Below are 24,452 nucleotides of genomic sequence, written 5' to 3'. Positions count from 1 at the left end.
ATTGGTAGTAGTTGCCAGTACTCAAATGGTCTGGCAACACTGTATATTACTGTTGTATGCTTCCGTTAAATATTTAAGAAGAATCTATAATTTGAAATAAATCTGACAAAGAGCATACAACTAATTCTGACACATAGCTAAATAGTTAAAATATTTCTCTGCAAGCTGAAATGGAGACCTATTCTGGAAGTGGAATCCGGGGGATATGTTATGCTGCATAACAGCTGCGGCAAAATTGAACTAGATTAGGATGAAGTAGTGCTTCCAGTGCTTCTTTTTGAAACCATCCACAAAGAGTAATGGTAGAGAAACTCTCAATCCGACGGCAGCGGGTTTTTTGTATCGGATTGCCTCGAAACCAAAAGTGTTTCGGGCAGCGCACACTGGTCGAAACTACTGATCTAGCGGTTCGAGAGTAAAAAAAATCAAACTATAAAATTGCGAAATATTGTCCATTGTATCGATTACATTAAAAGAAAGGACGTTGTAATGTCCTCTTCCCTCTTCTTGTTTTTATTCTTCTAATTTATAATTAATTTTTTGTTGCCTATAAATTCATACCGACAGACTCCAAATTGTCTGAAACCATTATTTCGTGTGCGAAAATGATACTTCATTAGTTCCTTATTATAATCATGTTTCTTCAATGCTAATTGCTAATTATTTGGACTTGTTATTGATTGTATACATTTTGAAAAACCAATTCAGAGATACATACATCATTATATAATTTTTATGTATTAAATGCTTGAAAGAGAAAGAGAAATTTCCTTTTCTCAGCAACAAATTGATTGCCACGTTGGCTATAAATTCACGTGTGTCGTGTGTATCAACCAACTGATGATGTTTCTTTGTTTTTCAAATGACCCATATCGGTCCTCTCCCTTGGGTACCTCTCTCACAAAAGTTCAACGTTTGTATATAATATAATGAAGATTCTTTGGAAATGTATACCGACCATTTTTGTCGGCAAGTTGAAATGTTCAAAAGATTCTGAAAAGACCCTAAATACATTCGACCTGTCCGTAGTTGAAAGTTTCAATGACATCATTTCAAATTGGCTGTCGGCAAAGCTCCTTTTTTAATTGTTTTTGATTTATTGATGAATTGTCACATTTTATGACTGTACAGGGTCATAAAAGGCATTTCATTTCTATAGATTCGAATCTATAGACAAAAAGAAAGGCTGACTTCATAAATGAATTGAATACCAAGTCAAATGACATCGTCGCGACTTCATAAATGCAGTACTTACATTGCAAAAAATGGCAATATCATAAAAATATGAAGTAACAACAACTGACATTGTCAAAAAAGATACGTGTCATTTGACGGATCATACTGCATTTATGAAGTCAGCCATCATCTTCAATTAGACACTTTATAAAATATGAATTAATTTCTATTTTTCAAAATTTTTAAAATTCTTCATCATACCATCAAGGCTATGGTGCATATGCAGGCGTCCTCAAGGCGATAAATTCATGATAGCCTGTTCGATTTGCAATTACTGGTTCCATGCAACTTGTGTCAAAATAAATAAAGCCATGGGATTAAGGATGGAGAGGGAGAATATTGATTGGGCATGTCCCAAGTGTGTGGAAGGGCACGAGTGTATGAAATGTCCCATTGTCACCCGGCAGTCGGAATCGTTGCCACCGTTGGCATTGGATTACACTATGAAAAGGACTTCCACATCCATTAAGTCCAATGAGTTGCCACTGGATTATTCAATAAAGGCTGTGGATTATGTTGTCATAAAGCGAACTCCCACAGGGAAGCGAACTCCCATGAAGCAGCGAACTGCTGCCACCATTCAGTTGCCACTGGATTATACGATGAAGAAGCTAACTTCCACTACGTCTGAACAAGAGGAGTTCTTGGATTTTTCGAGGTAAGTACCTCCAACGTAATTTAGGTAAAATTTTTTCGGTTTAAATTTAAATGCGAAGAAAACTGCTATTATGTATTCTCATTCTATTATGTATGCTGGTATTATTTGACAATGTTTCAGACAAGAGAGAAGTCTTCTTGTCCCGGGTTTTTGGAAATTCGACCTAGAAGAATTTTGTACCAATTGTATATTTTGAACGGATTTAGATAGAAACTTGCAATTTGGTATGGAAATGAAGGTTGGGAAGTAGTGTTTATAAAAAGAAATGGTTTGTGAAGAAATAGTACTAAATTTAATACCATTTGGATTTTTGTGAAAGGATATAGCTGGAATCTTGAGATTTAGAATAATTATATTGGTATACTATAAATACAAATAATAAATTTAAGCATTTCTAGAAAAATATCCTTGGAATACATTACATGCCTCAGAGCTAGAACTCTGAAATTTGGAACGTGGGTCCCTATTTATGTGTACGATATATTTAACAAAGTATTTTACTTAGATATCCAATTTGTTCTGGGACTTATCTGCAGTCACAAAATATATTTTATTGAATATTTTTGATAAAAAATTCGTTCAGAAGATTATGTACATTATGTGTGCTCGATCCAAACTATTTTTGAAATATCTATGGTGAATATATATAGGGAAAATATTGATAACCCAGATCGGACTTTGAAAAATTAAGTATTTTAGTACTATAAACTAAAATAACGTCATCAGGATAAGTCATACGTTCCTGATATTGTATGTGAAAATGCGGGGATAGTCTACGGCCTATCTATAATATCTACCTATAATATCTAATTTTGTAACGAAATTTTCTTAACAAACTATTTTACTCAGATATCTAGTTTGTTCTGGGACTTAAAATGAAATTTTGTGTAGAATATTTCTTCTTTTAACGCCTTTCGTCTAGAATTAAATTTCATGTTACTTCCATGCATTAACTCGAAAAAAGAGCAAAACAAATTTATTCAAAAAATATTTGGGTGTTTTGTTGGCAATATTCTTTTGATATATATTGTAAATACATATTTCATTTAATCGGCGACTTATATTGAAATTTGATGGAGAATATTTTTGTCTTTGACGTGATTTTACTTTTGGCAGATTCCTGGCGTTTAGGTACGATTTAGTGCTTTGGTGTCTTTGGGGACCTATACAACTCAATCATGAATATTCTTGCGGAATACAACTCTCGCGGAAAAGATTTTTCTCGAGAGAACATTCCTCCTATCATGAATAATGTGAGAAAAATAATCATTGAATTTGGCAGCACTGAAGGGTCTTTTTCATGTTGCGAAAACAAATAGAAAATTTTAACAAATAGAAAAATTTAATGAATCTGCCTCAATGGTCTAACTTCCCTAGGTACGCGATGGCATGGTTCCGACTCACTACCTTTGATGGGAAGCCATATATGGGGTTAAGATCGTGCTACATGGTCTTTGGCCGTAGCAATGTTAGTCATTCATAATCACGTAACTGTTCAAAGGTCTGCCATAATAGGATACTATTCACTGTTTTTTTACATCTTAATATATTTCCCTTGCTTCCCTTGTATATCATCGATTTCATAACTTTTCTGCATTTCATTCCCAAAATCGCTAAAACTATTTCCAATTTAAATTCATTTATTTAATACCATTTATTTATATAACATTAAAACAATACATTTTAATGTGGATATGCGCGTTCTATCCAATATAAGCTAGTATCCATGTCGCCGAATTCAATGACGGCGTCAGACCTTCGTTATGCGTAATTAATAGTGTAAACTGTTGGTCTCAGTTCGCTTCTTATTCTAATTTTGTGTATGAATCGTTCCAGATTGATATGGGTGGTCAGATTCACAACTTTAATGTCATGCTGACCCAATAATTGTTTATACCCATTGATACTTTTCATATAACATTCCTTTTGTGGCCATTGACAGTTGTTTAAGCCCGCGTACAGCCTGTCCCAGAGCTCCCTCTTCTGCTGCAAAGGCAAAAAGTCATCTTCATCAATGACTTGGCAAGAATAATATCATTATTTCAACGAACTGCCTGGTAGAACGAAGCATTCCGACCAGCAGTTCTCGGCGTCGTTGGCTTTGTGGGTTTTGTCGTCCTTGTTGTATTTGTACTTCCTCTTCATGTTGTAGGTTTTGCTCAACAGAGCGCAGTTGTGCAATAATATCTGCATTAAACATTACAGTATAATTCTCCATTTTAAACACGTCATAATAATAAGACTTATTTATGTAAGCTGAGATTGTTGCGTTCCTTGTATATGAGATTATTCGTTTTATGGGTTTAAAACTTGCCGTCCTCCCAAAACAAGTTACATTTGTTTTTATAAAATGGCGAACTATATTACAAAATATGTGCACCACGTCGATGCCCCAAATGATATTTCGCACTTCGTCCAGGTACCCCCCTGGAAGCTCAATTTCTCTGAAAAGCGGCACATGTTGATAGGCAGCATCGCACACAATAAAAACAATCCGTACACCTATCCTTTGCGCCTCAGAATAAGTACGTGCCAAACATGGCCTTAAATCGGCTGTCGTATATCTCTCCTGCGCTAATGTACCGACCTGAATGCTCCAGTTCCCATGCAGTCCGGATAAAAGAAACAAGTATTGCTTTTTTATTACATCATCACGAACTTGCATTGCATCAAACGATAGGACGCACTTCTTGTCATCTTCGGACATGTTATTAAAGATTGCAGCAAGTTTTGTTGCAGTGCTTTGAAGAAAACCCATTTGGCAGTCTGGGTATATGCGAGACTCGACAACACCAATGGCGGGTGTTGCAAAATTAAGAAGCCGCTGCTCCATTTGGTATGTTTCCCTCGACATCTATGCTTTTATCGCCAATACTTTAATTTCATCCTCGTTAAAGGCTCTTTGGGTGATTCCCATTGATAAATTGAAACATATGCGCCGCAAATCCATTTTTATTTATACAATTTTTCAACTTACTAATTTGTGTATTATTTGTCTGAAGTATTTCTGCAAAATGATTCCCGCGAATTTTAATTGTCAATTTAATGACAATGACAAATTACCGATTATATTCTATAGCTATCGATACTTTGACATGAAATCGATCATTTCACATCTAACTACAATCTAATTTAGCAGCTGTAACAACGATTCTGACAATGCAGATGGCAGCAACAATGATGGTGGAAACAATGACGGCAGCAACATGGAGAATCCAGATGACAGCAACATGGATGTTGGAAACAATGACGGCAGCAACATGGAGAATCCAGATGACAGCAACATGGATGTTGGAAACAATGACGGCAGCAACATGGAGAATCCAGATGACAGCAACATGGATGTCGAAAATCCTGAAATTCAAATGAATGTACATGAGAGCAACGTTGTTTCAGAAAACCCTAGTGGCTGCAACGTTATTCCAACAACTAATGGTGACGAAATGCAGCGGGCAGTCAACGCCTGTGCCTTCGGCAGATCGCCTACAGAGGCTGCAGAAAGGTTTAAAGTACCATTAGCTGACCTAGTGAGGAAAGTGCAAGTCCCAGCACATCCACTAGAGAGAAGGTACTCCATTTGCAGCACCTCTACCACCTCTACGATAAAGGCCAAAAGAAAGGCTGATTTAAAAGAGGAGGTAGAAGAGTATATTGCAATGAAATTTAAAAAGGAGCCAGAAACTTACTCTCTGGATAACCTTAGGAAGGCATTAATTCACAGCGTAGAGTATTTTGGAATTCCCGTAGTAAACATTGCACGCGACTTTAGTATAAAAAGAGAAACCTTAAATTCTCACTTACGAAATATACATTCCTATATGGAAAAAAAAACTTAAGCAGGAATTAATATCCCAAAAAAAGACAAACAAAAACGTGGTAGGTATTTTCTACATATTTGTTTTAACATTTTTCTATTTCTATTTTTAACTATTTTTTCTATTTCAGTATGATAAAATGTGTTTATAATCAGTGCCCTCAGTTTTTTGCCGTTCTACGATTTTCATATACAACAGCCAATGGTACAGTTATTTTGGCCTCACATACACCAGTAGTCCATAGCCGACCAAGAAGAGCGAGCGCTTAAATTGTTTATGTGTGGGTAAAATTACACTGACAGAACAGAACAGGGTGATGATTTTCATATTGAGTATGAAATGAAAAACACAGGAAAAAAGTTGTCATGGCGTGTAGCGTTCAGAGCCAAACATAGTGGTGGGTGTGTGGGTTCGAATCGTCGGCTTTCCTTTTTCATTTGCATTATAGATCATAAAAAAGCTCGATTAATAAATTAAAAAAAAATCAATACTAAAAATGATCTTCGCCTAAAAAGGCAAAATTTTCAAATAGAAAAAATATATTGTTGGCGCGTTCGCTTTGTATGACTAAAATTAAAAATAATATACAGTGAATCACAGTCAAAAGTATCCACTTCAGTTTCTTTTATTAAAACTGCGATTGCTAAGAGTTAATTAATGATAGTGATTTCGTTCTTTTTTATATTTTTACATTAGGGTCTTAACTTAAATATAATAAAATAAAATTAACGAAATTCTGGTAAATTTAGATAAAAAAATAAAAATTGTTAAACAACATCGATTTCTACCTCACAGTGAAAATTATCCACTCATATTATTTTTTTTCGCACATTTCCCGTCATTAAATGATATTTTGTATGCGTATTATAATGACGCCTAAGGTAAGATGGATATACATTTTTTATTGTTGCATTGCAGACGAAGCATTCTGCGTCATTAAAAATATTAATACAAAACAAAAAATCATTTTCAAATTCTTCCCTCCACATATTTGCTGTACAACTGCAAAATCTTTTCAGTGTACCAAAAAAAAAACAAATAAAGCGGCATCAACCTGCTTGCATGACATTCAGTACAAAACTGAAGTAAAAAAATCAAAACATTTGCTCTCTTACTTTGCGTTCGGGTCCCGTGTGTGTGATTTGCCGAAAAACTTCGTAACCATATCAATACCAACGAACGGGTTTGGTTTGAATGTTGTGAGATTCCATTTGTTTTTTTTTTTCTGTAGTTACCGATTATGGTCTGTTCCGTGTATTTTGATTGCAACTTATTCTCTTCTTAACTTAAACTGGATTTTTTTATTTATTCTCTATATTTACATTCGTTTTGTTTTTGTTCTTCCTTTGTTTTGTTACACATTCCAAGTCAAATTGGTAGTTGCTGCCAGTACTCAAATGGAATGCAGCAAGTTTTGTTGCAGTGCTTTGAAGAAAACCCATTTGGCAGTCTGGGTATATGCGAGACTCGACAACACCAATGGCGGGTGTTGCAAAATTAAGAAGCCGCTGCTCCATTTGGTATGTTTCCCTCGACATCTATGCTTTTATCGCCAATACTTTAATTTCATCCTCGTTAAAGGCTCTTTGGGTGATTCCCATTGATAAATTGAAACATATGCGCCGCAAATCCATTTTTATTTATACAATTTTTCAACTTACTAATTTGTGTATTATTTGTCTGAAGTATTTCTGCAAAATGATTCCCGCGAATTTTAATTGTCAATTTAATGACAATGACAAATTACCGATTATATTCTATAGCTATCGATACTTTGACATGAAATCGATCATTTCACATCTAACTACAATCTAATTTAGCAGCTGTAACAACGATTCTGACAATGCAGATGGCAGCAACAATGATGGTGGAAACAATGACGGCAGCAACATGGAGAATCCAGATGACAGCAACATGGATGTTGGAAACAATGACGGCAGCAACATGGAGAATCCAGATGACAGCAACATGGATGTTGGAAACAATGACGGCAGCAACATGGAGAATCCAGATGACAGCAACATGGATGTCGAAAATCCTGAAATTCAAATGAATGTACATGAGAGCAACGTTGTTTCAGAAAACCCTAGTGGCTGCAACGTTATTCCAACAACTAATGGTGACGAAATGCAGCGGGCAGTCAACGCCTGTGCCTTCGGCAGATCGCCTACAGAGGCTGCAGAAAGGTTTAAAGTACCATTAGCTGACCTAGTGAGGAAAGTGCAAGTCCCAGCACATCCACTAGAGAGAAGGTACTCCATTTGCAGCACCTCTACCACCTCTACGATAAAGGCCAAAAGAAAGGCTGATTTAAAAGAGGAGGTAGAAGAGTATATTGCAATGAAATTTAAAAAGGAGCCAGAAACTTACTCTCTGGATAACCTTAGGAAGGCATTAATTCACAGCGTAGAGTATTTTGGAATTCCCATAGTAAACATTGCACGCGACTTTAGTATAAAAAGAGAAACCTTAAATTCTCACTTACGAAATATACATTCCTATATGGAAAAAAAAACTTAAGCAGGAATTAATATCCCAAAAAAAGACAAACAAAAACGTGGTAGGTATTTTCTACATATTTGTTTTAACATTTTTCTATTTCTATTTTTAACTATTTTTTCTATTTCAGTATGATAAAATGTGTTTATAATCAGTGCCCTCAGTTTTTTGCCGTTCTACGATTTTCATATACAACAGCCAATGGTACAGTTATTTTGGCCTCACATACACCAGTAGTCCATAGCCGACCAAGAAGAGCGAGCGCTTAAATTGTTTATGTGTGGGTAAAATTACACTGACAGAACAGAACAGGGTGATGATTTTCATATTGAGTATGAAATGAAAAACACAGGAAAAAAGTTGTCATGGCGTGTAGCGTTCAGAGCCAAACATAGTGGTGGGTGTGTGGGTTCGAATCGTCGGCTTTCCTTTTTCATTTGCATTATAGATCATAAAAAAGCTCGATTAATAAATTAAAAAAAAATCAATACTAAAAATGATCTTCGCCTAAAAAGGCAAAATTTTCAAATAGAAAAAATATATTGTTGGCGCGTTCGCTTTGTATGACTAAAATTAAAAATAATATACAGTGAATCACAGTCAAAAGTATCCACTTCAGTTTCTTTTATTAAAACTGCGATTGCTAAGAGTTAATTAATGATAGTGATTTCGTTCTTTTTTATATTTTTACATTAGGGTCTTAACTTAAATATAATAAAATAAAATTAACGAAATTCTGGTAAATTTAGATAAAAAAATAAAAATTGTTAAACAACATCGATTTCTACCTCACAGTGAAAATTATCCACTCATATTATTTTTTTTCGCACATTTCCCGTCATTAAATGATATTTTGTATGCGTATTATAATGACGCCTAAGGTAAGATGGATATACATTTTTTATTGTTGCATTGCAGACGAAGCATTCTGCGTCATTAAAAATATTAATACAAAACAAAAAATCATTTTCAAATTCTTCCCTCCACATATTTGCTGTACAACTGCAAAATCTTTTCAGTGTACCAAAAAAAAAAAAAACAAATAAAGCGGCATCAACCTGCTTGCATGACATTCAGTACAAAACTGAAGTAAAAAAATCAAAACATTTGCTCTCTTACTTTGCGTTCGGGTCGCGTGTGTGTGATTTGCCGAAAAACTTCGTAACCATATCAATACCAACGAACGGGTTTGGTTTGAATGTTGTGAGATTCCATTTGTTTTTTTTCTGTAGTTACCGATTATGGTCTGTTCCGTGTATTTTGATTGCAACTTATTCTCTTCTTAACTTAAACTGGATTTTTTTATTTATTCTCTATATTTACATTCGTTTTGTTTTTGTTCTTCCTTTGTTTTGTTACACATTCCAAGTCAAATTGGTAGTTGCTGCCAGTACTCAAATGGTCTGGCAACACTGTATATTACTGTTGTATGCTTCCGTTAAATATTTAAGAAGAATCTATAATTTGAAATAAATCTGACAAAGAGCATGCAACTAATTCTGACACATAGCTAAATAGTTAAAATATTTCTCTGCAAGCTGAAATGGAGACCTATTCTGGAAGTGGAATCCGGGGGATATGGAGATGCATAACAGAGATGTTGCATAACAGCTGCGGCAAAATTGAACTAGATTAGGATGAAGTAGTGCTTCCAGTGCTTCTTTTTGAAACCATCCACAAAGAGTAATGGTAGAGAAACTCTCAATCCGACGGCAGCGGGGTTTTTGTATCGGATTGCCTCGAAACCAAAAGTGTTTCGGGCAGCGCACACTGGTCGAAACCACTGATCTAGCGGTTCGAGAGTAAAAAAAATCAAACTATAAAATCGCGAAATATTTCCCATTGTACCGATTACAGACACTCTGTTGACTAAAATTTAGTTTTTACTTTTTTTGTTGTTGTAAATATTCACTCACTCTCAAGTACAAGAAATTTTCTGCATAAGATTATAAAAAATATTGTTAAAACAAGTGGGCAAAGGCTATAGTCGGGACGGGGCCGAAAATGTGATACCCTACACCACTACCACTGTACATAAGCTTTTCACTCGTAGACATTTCTTTTAGGAAGATACTAAAGTTTTCAGCTATCATGCTTTTCTTAAGGCGAACAGAACGAAAATAATTAATACAGTCGAACTTCGATTTTCCGGGAATCGATTATCCGTAAACCTCCATTATCCGGGAACGAAAACACAGAATTTTTTGTTCATTTTGCACCAATTAATCGTGAAACTCTTATTGATCCGGGGTTATAATTTATTCGATGAAATTTCAATAGACAAAAACAATGTATAAATGAATTATATTAGAACAGTTTCAATATTTTAAAGTTCACATTAAATTCACAATTTCTTTTATTTATAATTTTTTAAAATATTAAAATTGTGATGGCTTAGCGCCTTTTGCAATAACTCTGATATTTTACCATAAATCCCACATTTTTATTAATTTAAACCTCAGATTACTTTCATAACCAAACTCTCTCCTTGGAATATTTCTTTCCAAACAAAGCAGAAATATCTGACATGGAAATAAATTTCCATTAATTTGGAAATAGGGATATCCCAGCGTCTTTTTAACATCACAAGCATTTCACCAATTTTGGTAACGCAATTGGGAACATTTTAAAGCTCAGAATGTCTTCATTGTTGAAACGCAGCTAACCAAAGCCGAGATACTCGTCAGTACAATTCAAATAAAAAAATGGGAAAATGGGATGTGCGCAAACCTATTTTGCATCATAATAAAGGTGATATTTTCCTCATCCATTGACGGACCTTCCTTTTGAAATACGACTAATAAAAGCAGAGATATTCGCATAAGAATAAAACGTTGATTTTTTTTCCATTCCGACCCCTGAATATTATCCGACCATCACCAAAATCAGTAGTCTTCTTCCCCTCTGGGACCCCCATTAACCACCAACATTTAGTGACGATCCGATCAAAATTGCGACCTCACATTTTTCTATTTCAAAAAATAGAAAAATGTGATGTATTACCGACTATTGCGACGTCTCCGTTATTTGGCCACCTACTTCGCATCATTGTAAAGATGGCATTTTCTACTTTCATGATATTCGTCATTAAAATTAAAATCGCAAAAAATGAAAAGTAAGGTTTCATTAGCGACTATTGCGATATATTCGTTGTTTGACCACCTTCAACAACCTACTTTACATCGTTAGGAAAGTGATATTTTCTTCTTTCATTGTCAGATTTCGCTTTTGGTATACCCTTCATAGAAGCTGAGATATTCGCTTTGAAAAAAAACGTCGACTTTTTCACCAAATATTTTTTTTCCTCATTCCGACCCCTAGATATTATCCGACCATCACCAAAATCAATAGGCATAAACACCCAAAATTTGTACAGTATGCAAAGTTCATATTCGTACACACCTAAAAAATTAATAAAATCTTAATTAATTCCATATTTTATCTGCAAATATGAAATAATTGATAGGAATTACCATAATGAAGAAAGATTTAAGAATAACAAAACACATTTTTAATTTATTCCGACATTTAGGTATAGATGGCGCCTGTGCTGGTGGCAAAGTTCGTAAGCACTATATATTTGGAGTTTTTAAGGATTTTCAAAGCAATTTCCGCAAATTTTTGTTCTTTTCTTTTTTTGGAATGCCTCTGCTATAGAAATATGTAAAAATAACGGTAATTTTATTAAAAATTTGGCATGAACAAAAAGTGGGACGAATATTTGAAATACTTAAGAAAAATGATCTAGATATTATTAACTATTGCGATTTATTCCAGAATTTTGGTCGAAAATAGTTAATAGCAGTCCTTCTGTAACAATATTCATATTTGCACATAAAATGTGGAATTAATAACGATTTTATTAATTTTTTAGGTGTGTACGAATATGAACTTTGCATACTGTACATACGACCATTATTTCGATGCGTTACAAACTTTTTGTCCAAAACCAAGTTATAATACCCTCCCCACATAGTGGTGTAGTCATGGTCCCTGCAAGCAAAAACTATCTCGGAAGTGACTTAGGCGTGTCGCCCAGGGCGATGAAAACAGTCGCGGCGATAGTCGCGGAAGTCACCCTGAAGTGACCTCCGTTGTGAAGAAATGAACCACGCCGGCGTGTCGTCTTGGAAGTCACTCCAGCGACACTTCTGGAAGATCATTTCCGCGATAGTTCTTGGAATTAAAAAAAAATATTTTTTTTTCTATTTATTTTTATTTTATTTTTTATTTATTTATTTATTTTTTTTGAAGTGCGCTCTCTTAGAGAAATTATTATTTTGAATTTCCGCCTACATTAATTTTGTTATTTTAAAAATGTGATGTTTTGTTGCCAGACTTGGGAAGCGAACCCGGACCTTCAGAGTGCAAAGCGAGTATGCTTACCACTGCACCACCGTTTCATATAATCATCAGATAGAAAAATGTCCCATATTAGTTCAAATGTGTTGAATCATTAAATAAATGTAAACAATCGCCATGGAAGTCACTCAGAAGTCACTCCAAAGTGTCGGCATACGCGATAAAAGGTCTCCGGAGTGACTTCCTAGGCGAGGGAGTGAGAAACGCACTTCCAAATGCTGGCAGGGGTAGAACAAATATAAGGTAAAGTAAATACTACAACAAATACAACTCGAACAACAACCACAAAGGAATTTGTTTTTGTTTGTAACGTTACTGCCAGTTGTATTTGTAAACAAAACAAAGAAATGTCTATAAATTATTGGAATTTAAAAAAAAAATAATAATTTTTCACATTTGGTTGAAAATTTTGGAAAACATGAATGAAAATTCGTTACATTTTCAATTTTATGTTTCCACATCATTCCACTAAATGCATAAATTCTCGCAGAAAGTAGAATTCTTGCAGAAAAGTTTGGGGTCGCTGGAAATTCATAGAAAAAGGAGAAGCTGTTTCAATGTTTTGTTTTAGAAATCAAAGAAGCACAAGTTTATTAGAGCTTTATTTTTTTTAATTTTAACAAAATACATCACATATTAACAAACGTTGTATCGCCTCTACAATCGGGGATTTACTACGCGGCTTATCGTTCGAACTTGGAGGAGGTTACATATCATTGATATGAAGAAGTTTTTCTGGGAAATGGTTTTTTCCGAATGATATATTTTTTTCTCAAAAAATATATGTATGTCCCTAATATACATCGAAATAGAAATAAATGTATAAAATGTTATATGAAATTTGACACTAACGTTACAACCCAGTTCAGTCAGCTGTGTATTTCTGCTACCTTTTCTTATTCTACCATGATGTTTATTAGGGCTTTATTTTCTCAAACTTCACAAAATACCATGGTACAATAATACAGGTAGCATTATCATGCCAGCTGATGGTAACATAATGTGTCAACTGCATTGAATTGATGTCAAATTTTGACATCTTATGTTGCCAACAATTGCCGATGCGGCTACCTGTGTATTTGTACCATGCAAAATACCACACATATTAGGTGTGTACGATAACTTCGCATGTGAAAAGTACTTGCAAGCACTCAGCAAGTTCTCAGTAACCTCTCTCCACCAATTTTACTCTCCCGAAGCAAAAAATTTGCAGATTGTTATCGAACAGCAATTTGCAAGAACTTGCAAGAAGTCAGCTGATTTGATAAACAAGAAGAAGAAAGATTAAATAAAATAAACAATAAAATAAAACAAATAGTTACCCCAAACTACCATGGTAGAACAAATATAAGGTAAAGTTAATACTACAACAAATACAACTCGAACAACAACCACCACAAGGAAATGTCTATAAATTATTGGAATTTAAAAAACTAATAATTTTTCACATTTGGTTGAATATTTTGGAAAACATGAATGAAAATTCGTTACATTTTCAATTTTTATGTTTCCACATCATTCCACTAAATGCATAAATTCTCGCAGAAAGTAGAATTCTTTCAGAAAAGTTTGGGGTCGCTGGAAATTCATAGCAAAAGGAGAAGCTGTTTCAATGTTTTGTTTTAGAAATCAAAGAAGAACATGTTTATTAGGGCTTCATTTTTTTTTAAATTTTAACAAAATACCTCACATATTAACAAACGTTGTATCGCCTCTACAAGCGGGGATTTACTGCGCGGCTTATCGTTCGAACTTGGAGGAGGTTACATATCATTGATATCAAGAAGTCTTTCTGGGAAATGGTTTTTTCCGAATGATATATTTTTTTTTCTCAAAAAATATATGTCCCTAATGTACATCGAAATATAAATAAAGGTATAAAATGTCATATGAAATTTGACACTAACGTTACAACCCAGTTCAGTCAGCTGTGTATTGCTGCTACCTTTTCTTATTCTACCATGTGGTGTAGGGTATAAAAAATTAACTTCATATTTGTTTAAATGTTAAATACAGTTAGTCAACTAAATTATTGCAAAACCAAAATTATTACAAAATTTTAAATAGAACATCATTTTATTGGTATAAATAATTATCATTATTAATATTTTTGTTTACAATACAATTCTTACACATGTTTATTAATATAATAAAATAAAAAGTAGCTAAATTTCACTAAACATTTTCTTAAAATTAACAAAAATGAGTACAACTCATTATTTGCACTGTCAACTAAAGAATTGCAAAATTCACAACTTTTCAGTTTTTCACGGTATTTTTCGAAAAGTTGGTTTTAATATTTCCTATGCCCACATTTGGCATCAAAAATAGCTTGTAAACGTATCTGAATTTAATAAATAAATTTCGGTATGTCATATTCCAATGGTATTTTTTAGCAATTTTTCTTTATTGCATTTTATTTAGTACCCTAGGTTAGTGGGCGACCTATTCCCGACTTTTTTCTTTAGGTGTACCCATGAATTGTCGATGTTGGGTTAATATTTAGGCTTTGGACTCGGGTGTCAATGACTTTTGTGCACTTGTATAACAACCAAGTCCTCCATAAATACGATTTATGAGGAAGGGTCGTTGTTTTGGTAGTATTCATATTGCAATTTTTTGCATTTTCAGGGTCAACAGGTCCAAATTTCTTGACGTTTTTGGTTAAATAATTTTTAAAACACGAAAATAAACGTACTCTGTCATTGTTTCCTTCAAAATCTGGATGTCACCAACGTCACTGCATGGTATACAACCCAATACCATAATTGACAGTTTTCCGAACTTTGCGGTATGTATTAAATTCTTGTTTTCCATGGCTATAAAGGGGTTCCGCAGTACTTTTTGAGGCCCATCGCGATAGTACAACATAATTTAAGTCTTATCAGAAAATATAACGTCATCCCAATACTTAAGATGGCATGAAAAGTTGTCTGTAACAAGTCTGAATAGTTTCTATATGTTGTGCTGGGAGGGCAATAGTTTTTACGTAGTCACTCATGATGAATGCTTGTTATTATGTAGCACTTTTCTGACCTTTCCATGTGAAATACTTACTCCGAATTCTATTTTGATTAGAAAAAGCAATTATCTGGTGCTGCTTTGGGGTCTTTCGTCAATTTCTTTAATCAGTCTCCTGCCAATTCGTGGATTTACTACTTTGGGCCTACAATGTGACGTCTTTAGTTTGAACCTGCCTTCTCTCTCGGTGCGGTATATGATGTTGCATATAGTTATCAGCTTATGAGAGGTGATTTTAGCGATTTCTCTTGCGGATTTACCATTATTATAATTGGAATAGACCAAATGTAGCATATTTTTCGAAATCCGTTTACCTGAGTTTCACTTTTTCTGAATATACCGCCTATGTTACACACATAACAATTAATTTATGATCAAAAATTATGGGTTTACATGTTCACATACCATAAAATCATAAAAATCCTTAATTGAAAAAAATCGCTGGGAAAATCCCACGATTTTATTGCACATTCATTCATTTTGCAATTATTTAGTTGACATCACAAAAACAGGTACCTGTACTTTTTGCCCGTTGTTTTTGTAATTTACGACCGATTTCTGCATTTTTTGGCTGGATGTTGTCATTAACAGGTAAATCAACAGATATGTACAAAAAACCCAACATTATTGAAAGAATTTCTTGTAGTAATTCCTAATTAAAAATCAAAATGTTTAACAATTCATCGTTTGCAATAATATAGTTGACTAACTGTAAATTCTTAATAAAACTGAACAACATTTATTTTTAATTGATAGCAGAGGGAGTGATTTAAATTATAAAAAATAGTTTGGGTAGGTCCATAGTTATATAGCTATAAATAAAATTTTAATAGTCACCCTTATTACGGTTGGCGTTGTCGTAGGCGTTCAAGTGTCGTAGACGTAGTCGTAGGCGTTGTCGTAGTCAATAATTTTTGGTATTATGTAAAATTTTCGACTACGTCTGTTTTGTAATAGATTGCAAAAATACAGGGTGTTGAAGATTATTAACATTTTCGACTATTACACGCCACCCTGTTATAAAAAGAAAACAAAAAATAGAGTCAGTTAAAATAAAAAAACAATTATTTATTAATAAACCATAAAAATGTTAAGTATGTGTTATTTTATATCCGACGATGAGGATGAATATACTCCGAACGATTTAAAAGTAAGACGAAAACACTTACGACAAGAATCAAACATATTTTCCATGACTGATACTCAGTTGCTGTTGCTGAAATCCATTTCTGTGAGTGGTATTTGTGACTAGTGTGCAGGGATCCTGGTTCACTTGGACCTGTTGCTCATTTCCATGAGTGATACCTATGCTTACAAGGGTTATTGTGCGGGGATCCTGATTCACTACGACCTGCGGCTCTTTTGCATGAGACCTGCTTACGCTTTGGGGAGTAACTGTGCAGGGATCGTGGTTTTCTAAATCTTCATGGATTATACATGCTTCAAACAGTTCTTCCTCAGTGGTTGTTTCTCGAAGCGTTGAAGGCTGCTGGATTCCAACTGACTGATTGCCCGCGTTTACAATTGTATCCAATTGTAACAAGCTTGATGCTGCTTCTTCCGTGTCTGTTAGTATGTACTGCTTGAAGGATCCTCCACCTGTAGCACGACATTCCGCCTTATTGTGAACTAACTTCTTCCTTAACTTGAATTTGTAGTCAGCCCAGACTTTCATCCAACCCTTACCTGTTCGTACTGGCGGTCCTAAAATGTTGAGTTTCGTACTAATTTTATTCCACTCTTCTTTCACGCTAATTTTTTTTATTCCATTGCTGTAACCTCTGGCCAAATTTGGATTGTTCTGCAAAATCTGGACCATTGTGTCAAACTGCTTTTTTGTGGTGACTTTTGTTCTAAAACATGTGCAATATTATACAATTTATACGAATATATAATATTTTTGTTATATAGACACATACCTTTTGTTTAAATCCATTTTATTTGTTCGTTTTTATTAACGTTTTAAGAAATTTGTCTGTTGTCGTCAACAAAATCTCTAACGACTAATTTCACAGCGTTTCTCGTAATAAAACGCCTCTCGTGGTAGCAAAATTGTAAAGGAATGGCATACAGAGTTGTAATATCTCGTATACGACATACATAATACCAATTAGTCGTTGCGAAAATGTCGTGTACGACATACATAATACCAATTAGACGTTACGACACGTCAATTTGCAATTTTGGATACGACTACGCCAACCGTAATAAGGCAGAGTATTTTTATGGGTTGTACGCGCTTGTTCCATAGAGTGCATCTTCTAAACTTGGCCGAACTTGGGTTCGATTATTTTTAGTGAATTAAATTGGACTCTCTAGATACGGAATAACCACATTATGGCTGCAAGTATTTGCAAATCTTCTGATAACTGCATTTTAAAAGATGGGATTTAGCTTGAAACCCAACAAAAAAGTCCTCTCAAAATCATGGGTCTCGTAAGGAATTTTTGGTAGCCGTAACTACTCTCAAATCCCCCTTCTTCCCCATTATTTTTACAAGGGCATGTCGCACTCAGTTTCTAGTTAGTTTATGACCACTAGAATAACTATAGTTATTCTGTGGCCAATAGAAGTTGAAAAGTAAGGTGAAAAAAAAACTATTTTTAGAACAGTTGATGTGGAGATTTTTTTTTTAATTTCAACACACTTCTTTCTTTTATTTTTACTTTATTTTATTTCGCTCGCTGTGCGAGGTGAACACACGAACCCTCTGATTTCTAGCCAAAGACACTACATACTATGCCACGCACACGAACATTAGGGTTGTTTAAGAACTTAAATGTGCAGTGCACAAGTACACCACGAACTGCTATTTTTTAATAGTCAAAAAAACGCGTGCCGAAGGTGAGCATTGAACACACAACCCTAGGATTTATAGTCGGACACACAGTAAGTATAGTCGGAGTAAAGTAAGTAGGTTCACCTTGTAAATTTTTTAAAAAGTAACCTATTACTTTTCAGATTACTTGTAATGCGAAAAGAAGCTTGTTTACATTACTTTGTAAAGGGTTACGTAATGACTATCGGATCCAAATTTTTGCTGGGAATTAGTTTAAATTTAGCTATGCATTTGTATGGGAGCTATACCAAAACATAGAGTTATCTTGACAATTTATAGCTAAATCTTTTAATAAATATGGGATAACAAGTAAAAATTTAACAATTTGGGGGGTACCATAAAAGAGGGCTACAACGAAAGTTAGTCCCGGTCCACATTAAGAGTAATTTCACTGAAATTTTGACATGAAAGTAAAAGAAATGTAAAACAAAATGGTCTGTTTGTTTCATACGAATATGACCAGACCGAGACATACATGGATCCGTATTGAAACATTTTTGTAATAAGATTTTACAAGCAGTGAGAACAATTCGTAACGACTAATTGATATTATGTATGTATTTGTACAAATAAAAAAAAAAACAAAAATATACACTTTTAAAGATTTTTTTGGAAATAAAAATGTATAGAATTGTTAATAGATCATTTTTAAACTTTTAATCCAGAAGAAAAACTAACCCTACAGTTTTTACAATCAAAATAAACATTTGGCGTAGACGTTTTTGTAGTCATGGCGTAGTCGTTGTCGTAGTGTTATTTTTTGGTACCACGTAACATTTACGACAACGACAATTTTTTCTTATACAAAATTAAAAATATGTATATATTTTTTAAATTGTAGAACAAATTGTTTGAAATCATATTTTATACAAGAATTAAGCAATTTACTTTGGATGAATAGTAAAATGAGGATTCTAACAGATTTTCTATAGAAAGTTTGTCATCTGAAACATGAGTTTTTCTTTATGAAAATAAATAAAGATAGTAAAATGATGTATTTATTTTAGTTGTTTTCCAATATATTTTAGTAATTATTGCCTAAAAATGATTTGAAATTGATTTGATTTGTATATGCTGTCTTTAACAAAATTGGTCACGTCTCTTTTGTCGTTCCTCAACGCCATAGGTAATACCGATTTGTCGTATCAAAAAAATAAATGTTATTTTTAACCCAAAAAATTAATCCTAAAGCTGGGTACACATTGTCAGTTTTGAATGACAGCTTTGTTGTTGCTTGCTAGTGTGGCCGTTCATTTTTGTCATTCAGTTATCAATAATTGCGAAATATCGACATTCAAAACTGACAATGTGTACCCAGCTTAAGAATGATGAAAGGGTTTTTGTCGATATTTTATTGATTTAAGATGCTGTAAAATACAAAAATGTCCGTAGTATATAATTTTTCATCATATAAAAAAAATTGTAAACTACGACTACGCCTACGACAACGTCAACGACACTTGCATACCTACGACTACGCCAACCATAATAATGGTGATTAAAATGCAAAATTATGAATGAAAGCTATCAATATAAGTTGACAGCACTGTTGCTATCGTTACGATTTAGCAACAGCTTTATTTTGGTTGTTAACTTACCGAAAATGTTCGTTAATTGTCGAAATTATAAGCATTTTAATTTTTCCAAAATTTGTCGGTAATTCGAAAAATGAGTTAAAGAATTCCACTACAGGTCCACATTTTGATATAGCCCCCATAGAACGGTACCCCGCTAGATTTAGCCACAATATTTACTCAATTGACCCCCTACGGGACATTTGTTCTATAAGCCAAACAAAGAAACAATTTTCATTCCTCCTATTTGTTGCTTTACTTCTCCAATTTGGAATTTCGTGTTTTCGATCTCGTCTTCCACTTGTACTTCATCGAAGACTTAGCCTTCCAGCTCTGCGTGTACCGCCATGCGGCCCGTAGTTACTCGCCTTTTTAGCGGGTTCATCGTTGCTCATTCTTATGACATGGCGTAGACAACGCAATCGTTGTATCTCGATACCTTTAACTATACTAGTGTCGTTGTATAGCCTATGCATCTCGTGGTTCATACGACTTCGATATTCACCGTCAACACATATTGGCCCGTAGATTATTCGAAGAATTTTTTATTTATTTATACATCTTAGACACACCAATAACTTTGGAACTATACATTAGCACGGGTAGTATCAGTGTTTTGTAAAGTATTATTTTTGTTTGACGTGCAGATCCTCCTTCGAACTTCTTAAAGGTATTATTTACTTCTTTTACTCATCGACCCATAAGTAAATATCGTCAGCATAAGCCAGTAGCATGTGGCTATTGGTGCATATTGTGTCACCTCTTTTGTCGTTTTCATATCCTATAAACGTTTTCAGCAGGGTGTTGAAGAGATCACACAAAAAGCTGTCTCCTTGAGGCTCTTATTTCGGTTGGCGTAGTCGTATGCGTTCAAATGTTGTAGGCGTAGTCGTAGTTTACATTTTCTATATGATGAACAATATACTACGAACATTTTTTTATTTCATAGCATCATAGGACCATAAAATATCGAAAGAAACACATTCATAATTCCTTGGGTTATAAATACTTACTTACTTAGTTGGCCCATTACAGAACATTTGTTCCATAGACCGAACTAAGAAAAGATCTCCATTCCTCTCTGTTTTTCGCTTGACTCTTTGGAATACCGCGCCTTTTCATTTCTTCATCCACTTGTATGCTCCATCGAAGCTTAGGCCTGCCGATTCTGCGTGCACCGCCATGTGGCATGTATTCATACGCCTTTTTAGCGGGTTCATCATCGCTCATTTTTATGATATGGCCTAGCCAACGCAATCGTTGCATCTCGATAAGTTTAACTATATGCATGTCTTTGTATAGCTGATATAGCTCGTGGTTCATACGACGTCGATATTCACCGTCAACGCAAATCGGCCCGTAGATCTTTCGAAGAATTTTCTTCTCAAACACACCAAGCACTGCCTTATCTGCTTGCGCAAGTATCCATGCTTCGGAGCCATACATCAGCACGGGTAGTATCAGCGTTTTGTATAGTGTTATTTTTGTTTGACGAGATGTGGCTTTGTTTTTAAATTGCTTACTTAAACCATAGTAGCATCTGTTGGCCAATACAATTCTTCTTCTTATTTCACAACTGATGTTGTTTGTTGTGTTTATGGCAGTGCCGAGGTAGACGAAGTCTTTAACTACCTCAAAATTGTAGGTACCAACTTCCACAGTCGGTCCGAGCTCTATGGACGCTTTGCGCGTCGACACCATCAATTTGGTCTTTTCGCCGTTTACCGCCAGACCCACTTTCGCAGATTCTGCTTCGACCTTCCTAAAGGTATCAGTTACTTTCTTTACTGATCGTCCCATGATGTCTATGTCATCAGCATAGGCAAGTAACATGTGGCTATTGGTGTAAATTGTGCCATTTCTTTTGACATTTGCATCTCGTATTACCTTTTCAACTTCTTCTTTCTTCTTTTGGTACAAAATTCTTCGGAGAGGTTCTTTCCAATTTTAACTGAGGACCTAGTATCAGTTAATGTCATCTTACAAAGCCGGATGAGCTTTGCGGGGATACCAAATTCAGACATTGCGTGGAATACCTTTGATCGGAGGGGACTGTCGAATGCTGCTTTATAATCGACAAAAAGGTGAAATGCGTCGATCTGCATCTCTTGGGTCTTCTCTAAGATTTGCCGCAGTGTAAATATCTGGTCAATGGTGGACTTGCCAGGTCTAAAGCCACATTGGTATGGTCCAATTATTTCGTTGACCATTGGCTTTAGTCGTTCGCACAATATCCGTGACACTATCTTATAGGCAATAGGGAGAAGACTTATGCCCCTATAGTTTGAGCATACAGTCTTATCTCCTTTCTTGTGGATGGGACATAGGATGCTCAGGTTCCAATCGTCGGGTACGCGTTCTTCCTGCCAGATGCATACACCTTATTAGCGCGTCGCCTCCGGTTTTAAACAGCTCGGCTGGTAAGCCATCGGCTCCTGCTGCTTTATTATTCTTCAGCCGGTTGATTGCTGTTTTTACCTCATCTTGGCCGGGCGGTATACATTCTATACCATCTTCTGGGATTGGATCTGTGGTATCATCGTCTTCGCTACTATTGGATACCAGCAGATTGGAGAAATGTTCATTCCATATCCTCAGCACGCTATCTGTATCTGTTACCAGATTACCTTGCTGGTCTCTACAGGGGGATGTGCCTGTACCAAAGCCATCTGTTTGATGCTTCACTCTTTGGTAGAATTTTCGGACTTCATTCTGGCTCCTGTACATCTCGATTTTTTCACACTCCCGCTTTTCCATTTCTCTTTTTCTTGCGGAAACGACGTTTCTCTTCTTTCCTTTTCTCCCGATATCTCTCTCGTGCGCTACGCGTTGCTACTGATTGTAAAGTAGCTCTATATGCCGCATTTTTCTCTTCGGTAGCAGCACGACACTCCTGGTCATACCATGAATTCCTTTGGAATCCAAGTATGGATTTTGCGGCTGTTTGCATGGAGTGGGCAATATGTTGCCATTGTGTTATGTTATCGGGACAAGGAGTGCTCGCGTTAAGCAATTGGGCTAGTTGAGTGGAATATGCTGTGGCTATCTGTTATGTTTGCAGCCTATCGATGTCCAACTTTCGCGTTGTGTCTGTTCGTGCTTTATTTGCAACGTTTAGACGGGTACGTACCTTTGCTGCAACAAGGTAGTGGTGCGAATCAATGTTTGCGCCTCGGAACGATCGTACATCCAACACGCTGGATGAATGTCTTCCATCTATTAGAACATGATCAATATGATTACTTGTTCTTTGATCTGGAGACAGCCAGGTGCCCTTATGAATATCGAGATGATTAAATCTGGTACTGCTAACTACCATGTTTTTTGCAGCTGCAAAGTCTATCAGCCTCATACCATTGTCAGATGTTTCACTGTGGAGACTGAATTTCCCGACTGTTGGGCCAAAGATATTCTCCTTTCCAATTTTGGCATTAAAATCGCCTAGAATGATTTTAATGTCATGGGCCAGGCAACGGTCATATGTTTCTTCTAAGCGCTAGTAAAATATATCTTTGGTCTGTTCGTCCTTTTCTTCAGTGGGAGCATGAGCGCAAATAAAGCTGATGTTGAAGAATTTAGCTTTTATTCGAATTGCAGCAAGTCTTTCATTCACTGGGGTGAAGATGGATACCAGATGTTTTAGTCTCCGACTAACTACGAATCCGCAACCAAACTCATGCTTTACGTCATGGCAGCTATAATACAGTGCGTCACCTTTAGGTGTTGTTGTGACGCCTTTCCCAATCCATCGTATTTCCTGTATGGCAGTAATATCGGCCTTGTACTTTTCAAGTACGTCTGCCAATGCGAAGACTGCACCTTCTCTATAAAGAGTGCGAACATTCCAGGTGCAGATTCGCAGATCATGGTCCTTAAAACGTTTGCGGGGTTCGTCAACTTTAGAGGGGTTTGTTTTTCTTTTCTTTCGTTTTTTCATAGTAGGATGTTTTTTCTAGGTGAGGGTTACTAACCCGACGCCCAAACCCAAGTTTTTAACGTTCTTATGGGTGACACATGTTAGCTCACTACCTTTAACGGGTGTTATAGGCAGTTCCCCAGGTGACACCACGGGGAGGTCAGTGTCCACTTGAGATGAAAGAGGGACCAAGATAAATACTGGGCTTTGTCATGTTAAAGCCGGTCAAGACCGTTGCTTGGTATCATTCATCCCCTACGTTATAAATAACATTCATTTTTTTGATATGGCGTTGGAAAAGAGTCGTGACCGATTTTTTTAACGACTGGATATAAAAATAAAAACAAATCAATTTCAAACATTGTTTTGGCAATGATTAATGAAATGTATTGGAAAATAACTCAAATATTTAAACATTTTACTTATTTTATTCATTTTCGTGTTTTTATCAGATGACAAACTTTCTATTGAAAATCTGTTAGAGTCCTCGTATAAAGATTCAAGCAATGCAAATTTCTTAGTTCTTGTCCAA

General features: G+C 35.3%; 1 protein-coding gene and 1 long non-coding RNA gene across 3 annotated transcripts; one reads left to right on the top strand and one right to left on the bottom strand.

The window, feature by feature from the left end:
- Positions 1–8: 8 nt before the first annotated feature.
- On the top strand, positions 9–8,472 carry LOC141388672 (uncharacterized). The gene is made up of 3 exons (XR_012408914.1): positions 9–5,770; positions 5,840–8,269; positions 8,339–8,472. It is a non-coding gene; the product is annotated as an uncharacterized lncRNA (long non-coding RNA).
- Positions 8,473–16,355: 7,883 nt separating this feature from the next.
- LOC141390934 (uncharacterized) lies at positions 16,356–17,664 on the bottom strand. Of its 2 annotated transcripts, none has more exons than XM_073963864.1 (3): positions 17,511–17,664; positions 17,278–17,444; positions 16,356–16,605 (listed from the first exon to the last, which is right to left on the bottom strand). In XM_073963864.1, exons 1-3 carry the CDS (start codon positions 17,525–17,527, stop codon positions 16,529–16,531), a joined length of 261 nt encoding a protein of 86 aa, XP_073819965.1. In that variant the 5' UTR covers positions 17,528–17,664; the 3' UTR covers positions 16,356–16,528. The 2 variants fall into 2 exon arrangements, with proteins under 2 accessions (XP_073819965.1, XP_073819964.1); XM_073963863.1 differs by having other exon boundaries at positions 16,357–16,605; positions 16,761–17,444.
- Positions 17,665–24,452: the final 6,788 nt, after the last annotated feature.

The sequence above is a fragment of the Musca autumnalis genome, unplaced genomic scaffold, assembly GCF_047663935.1.
Source record: "Musca autumnalis isolate F117 unplaced genomic scaffold, ASM4766393v1 scaffold_1, whole genome shotgun sequence".
In the NCBI taxonomy this organism is placed as follows: domain Eukaryota; kingdom Metazoa; phylum Arthropoda; class Insecta; order Diptera; family Muscidae; genus Musca; species Musca autumnalis.
This window is presented reverse-complemented; position numbering and strand designations above follow the sequence as displayed.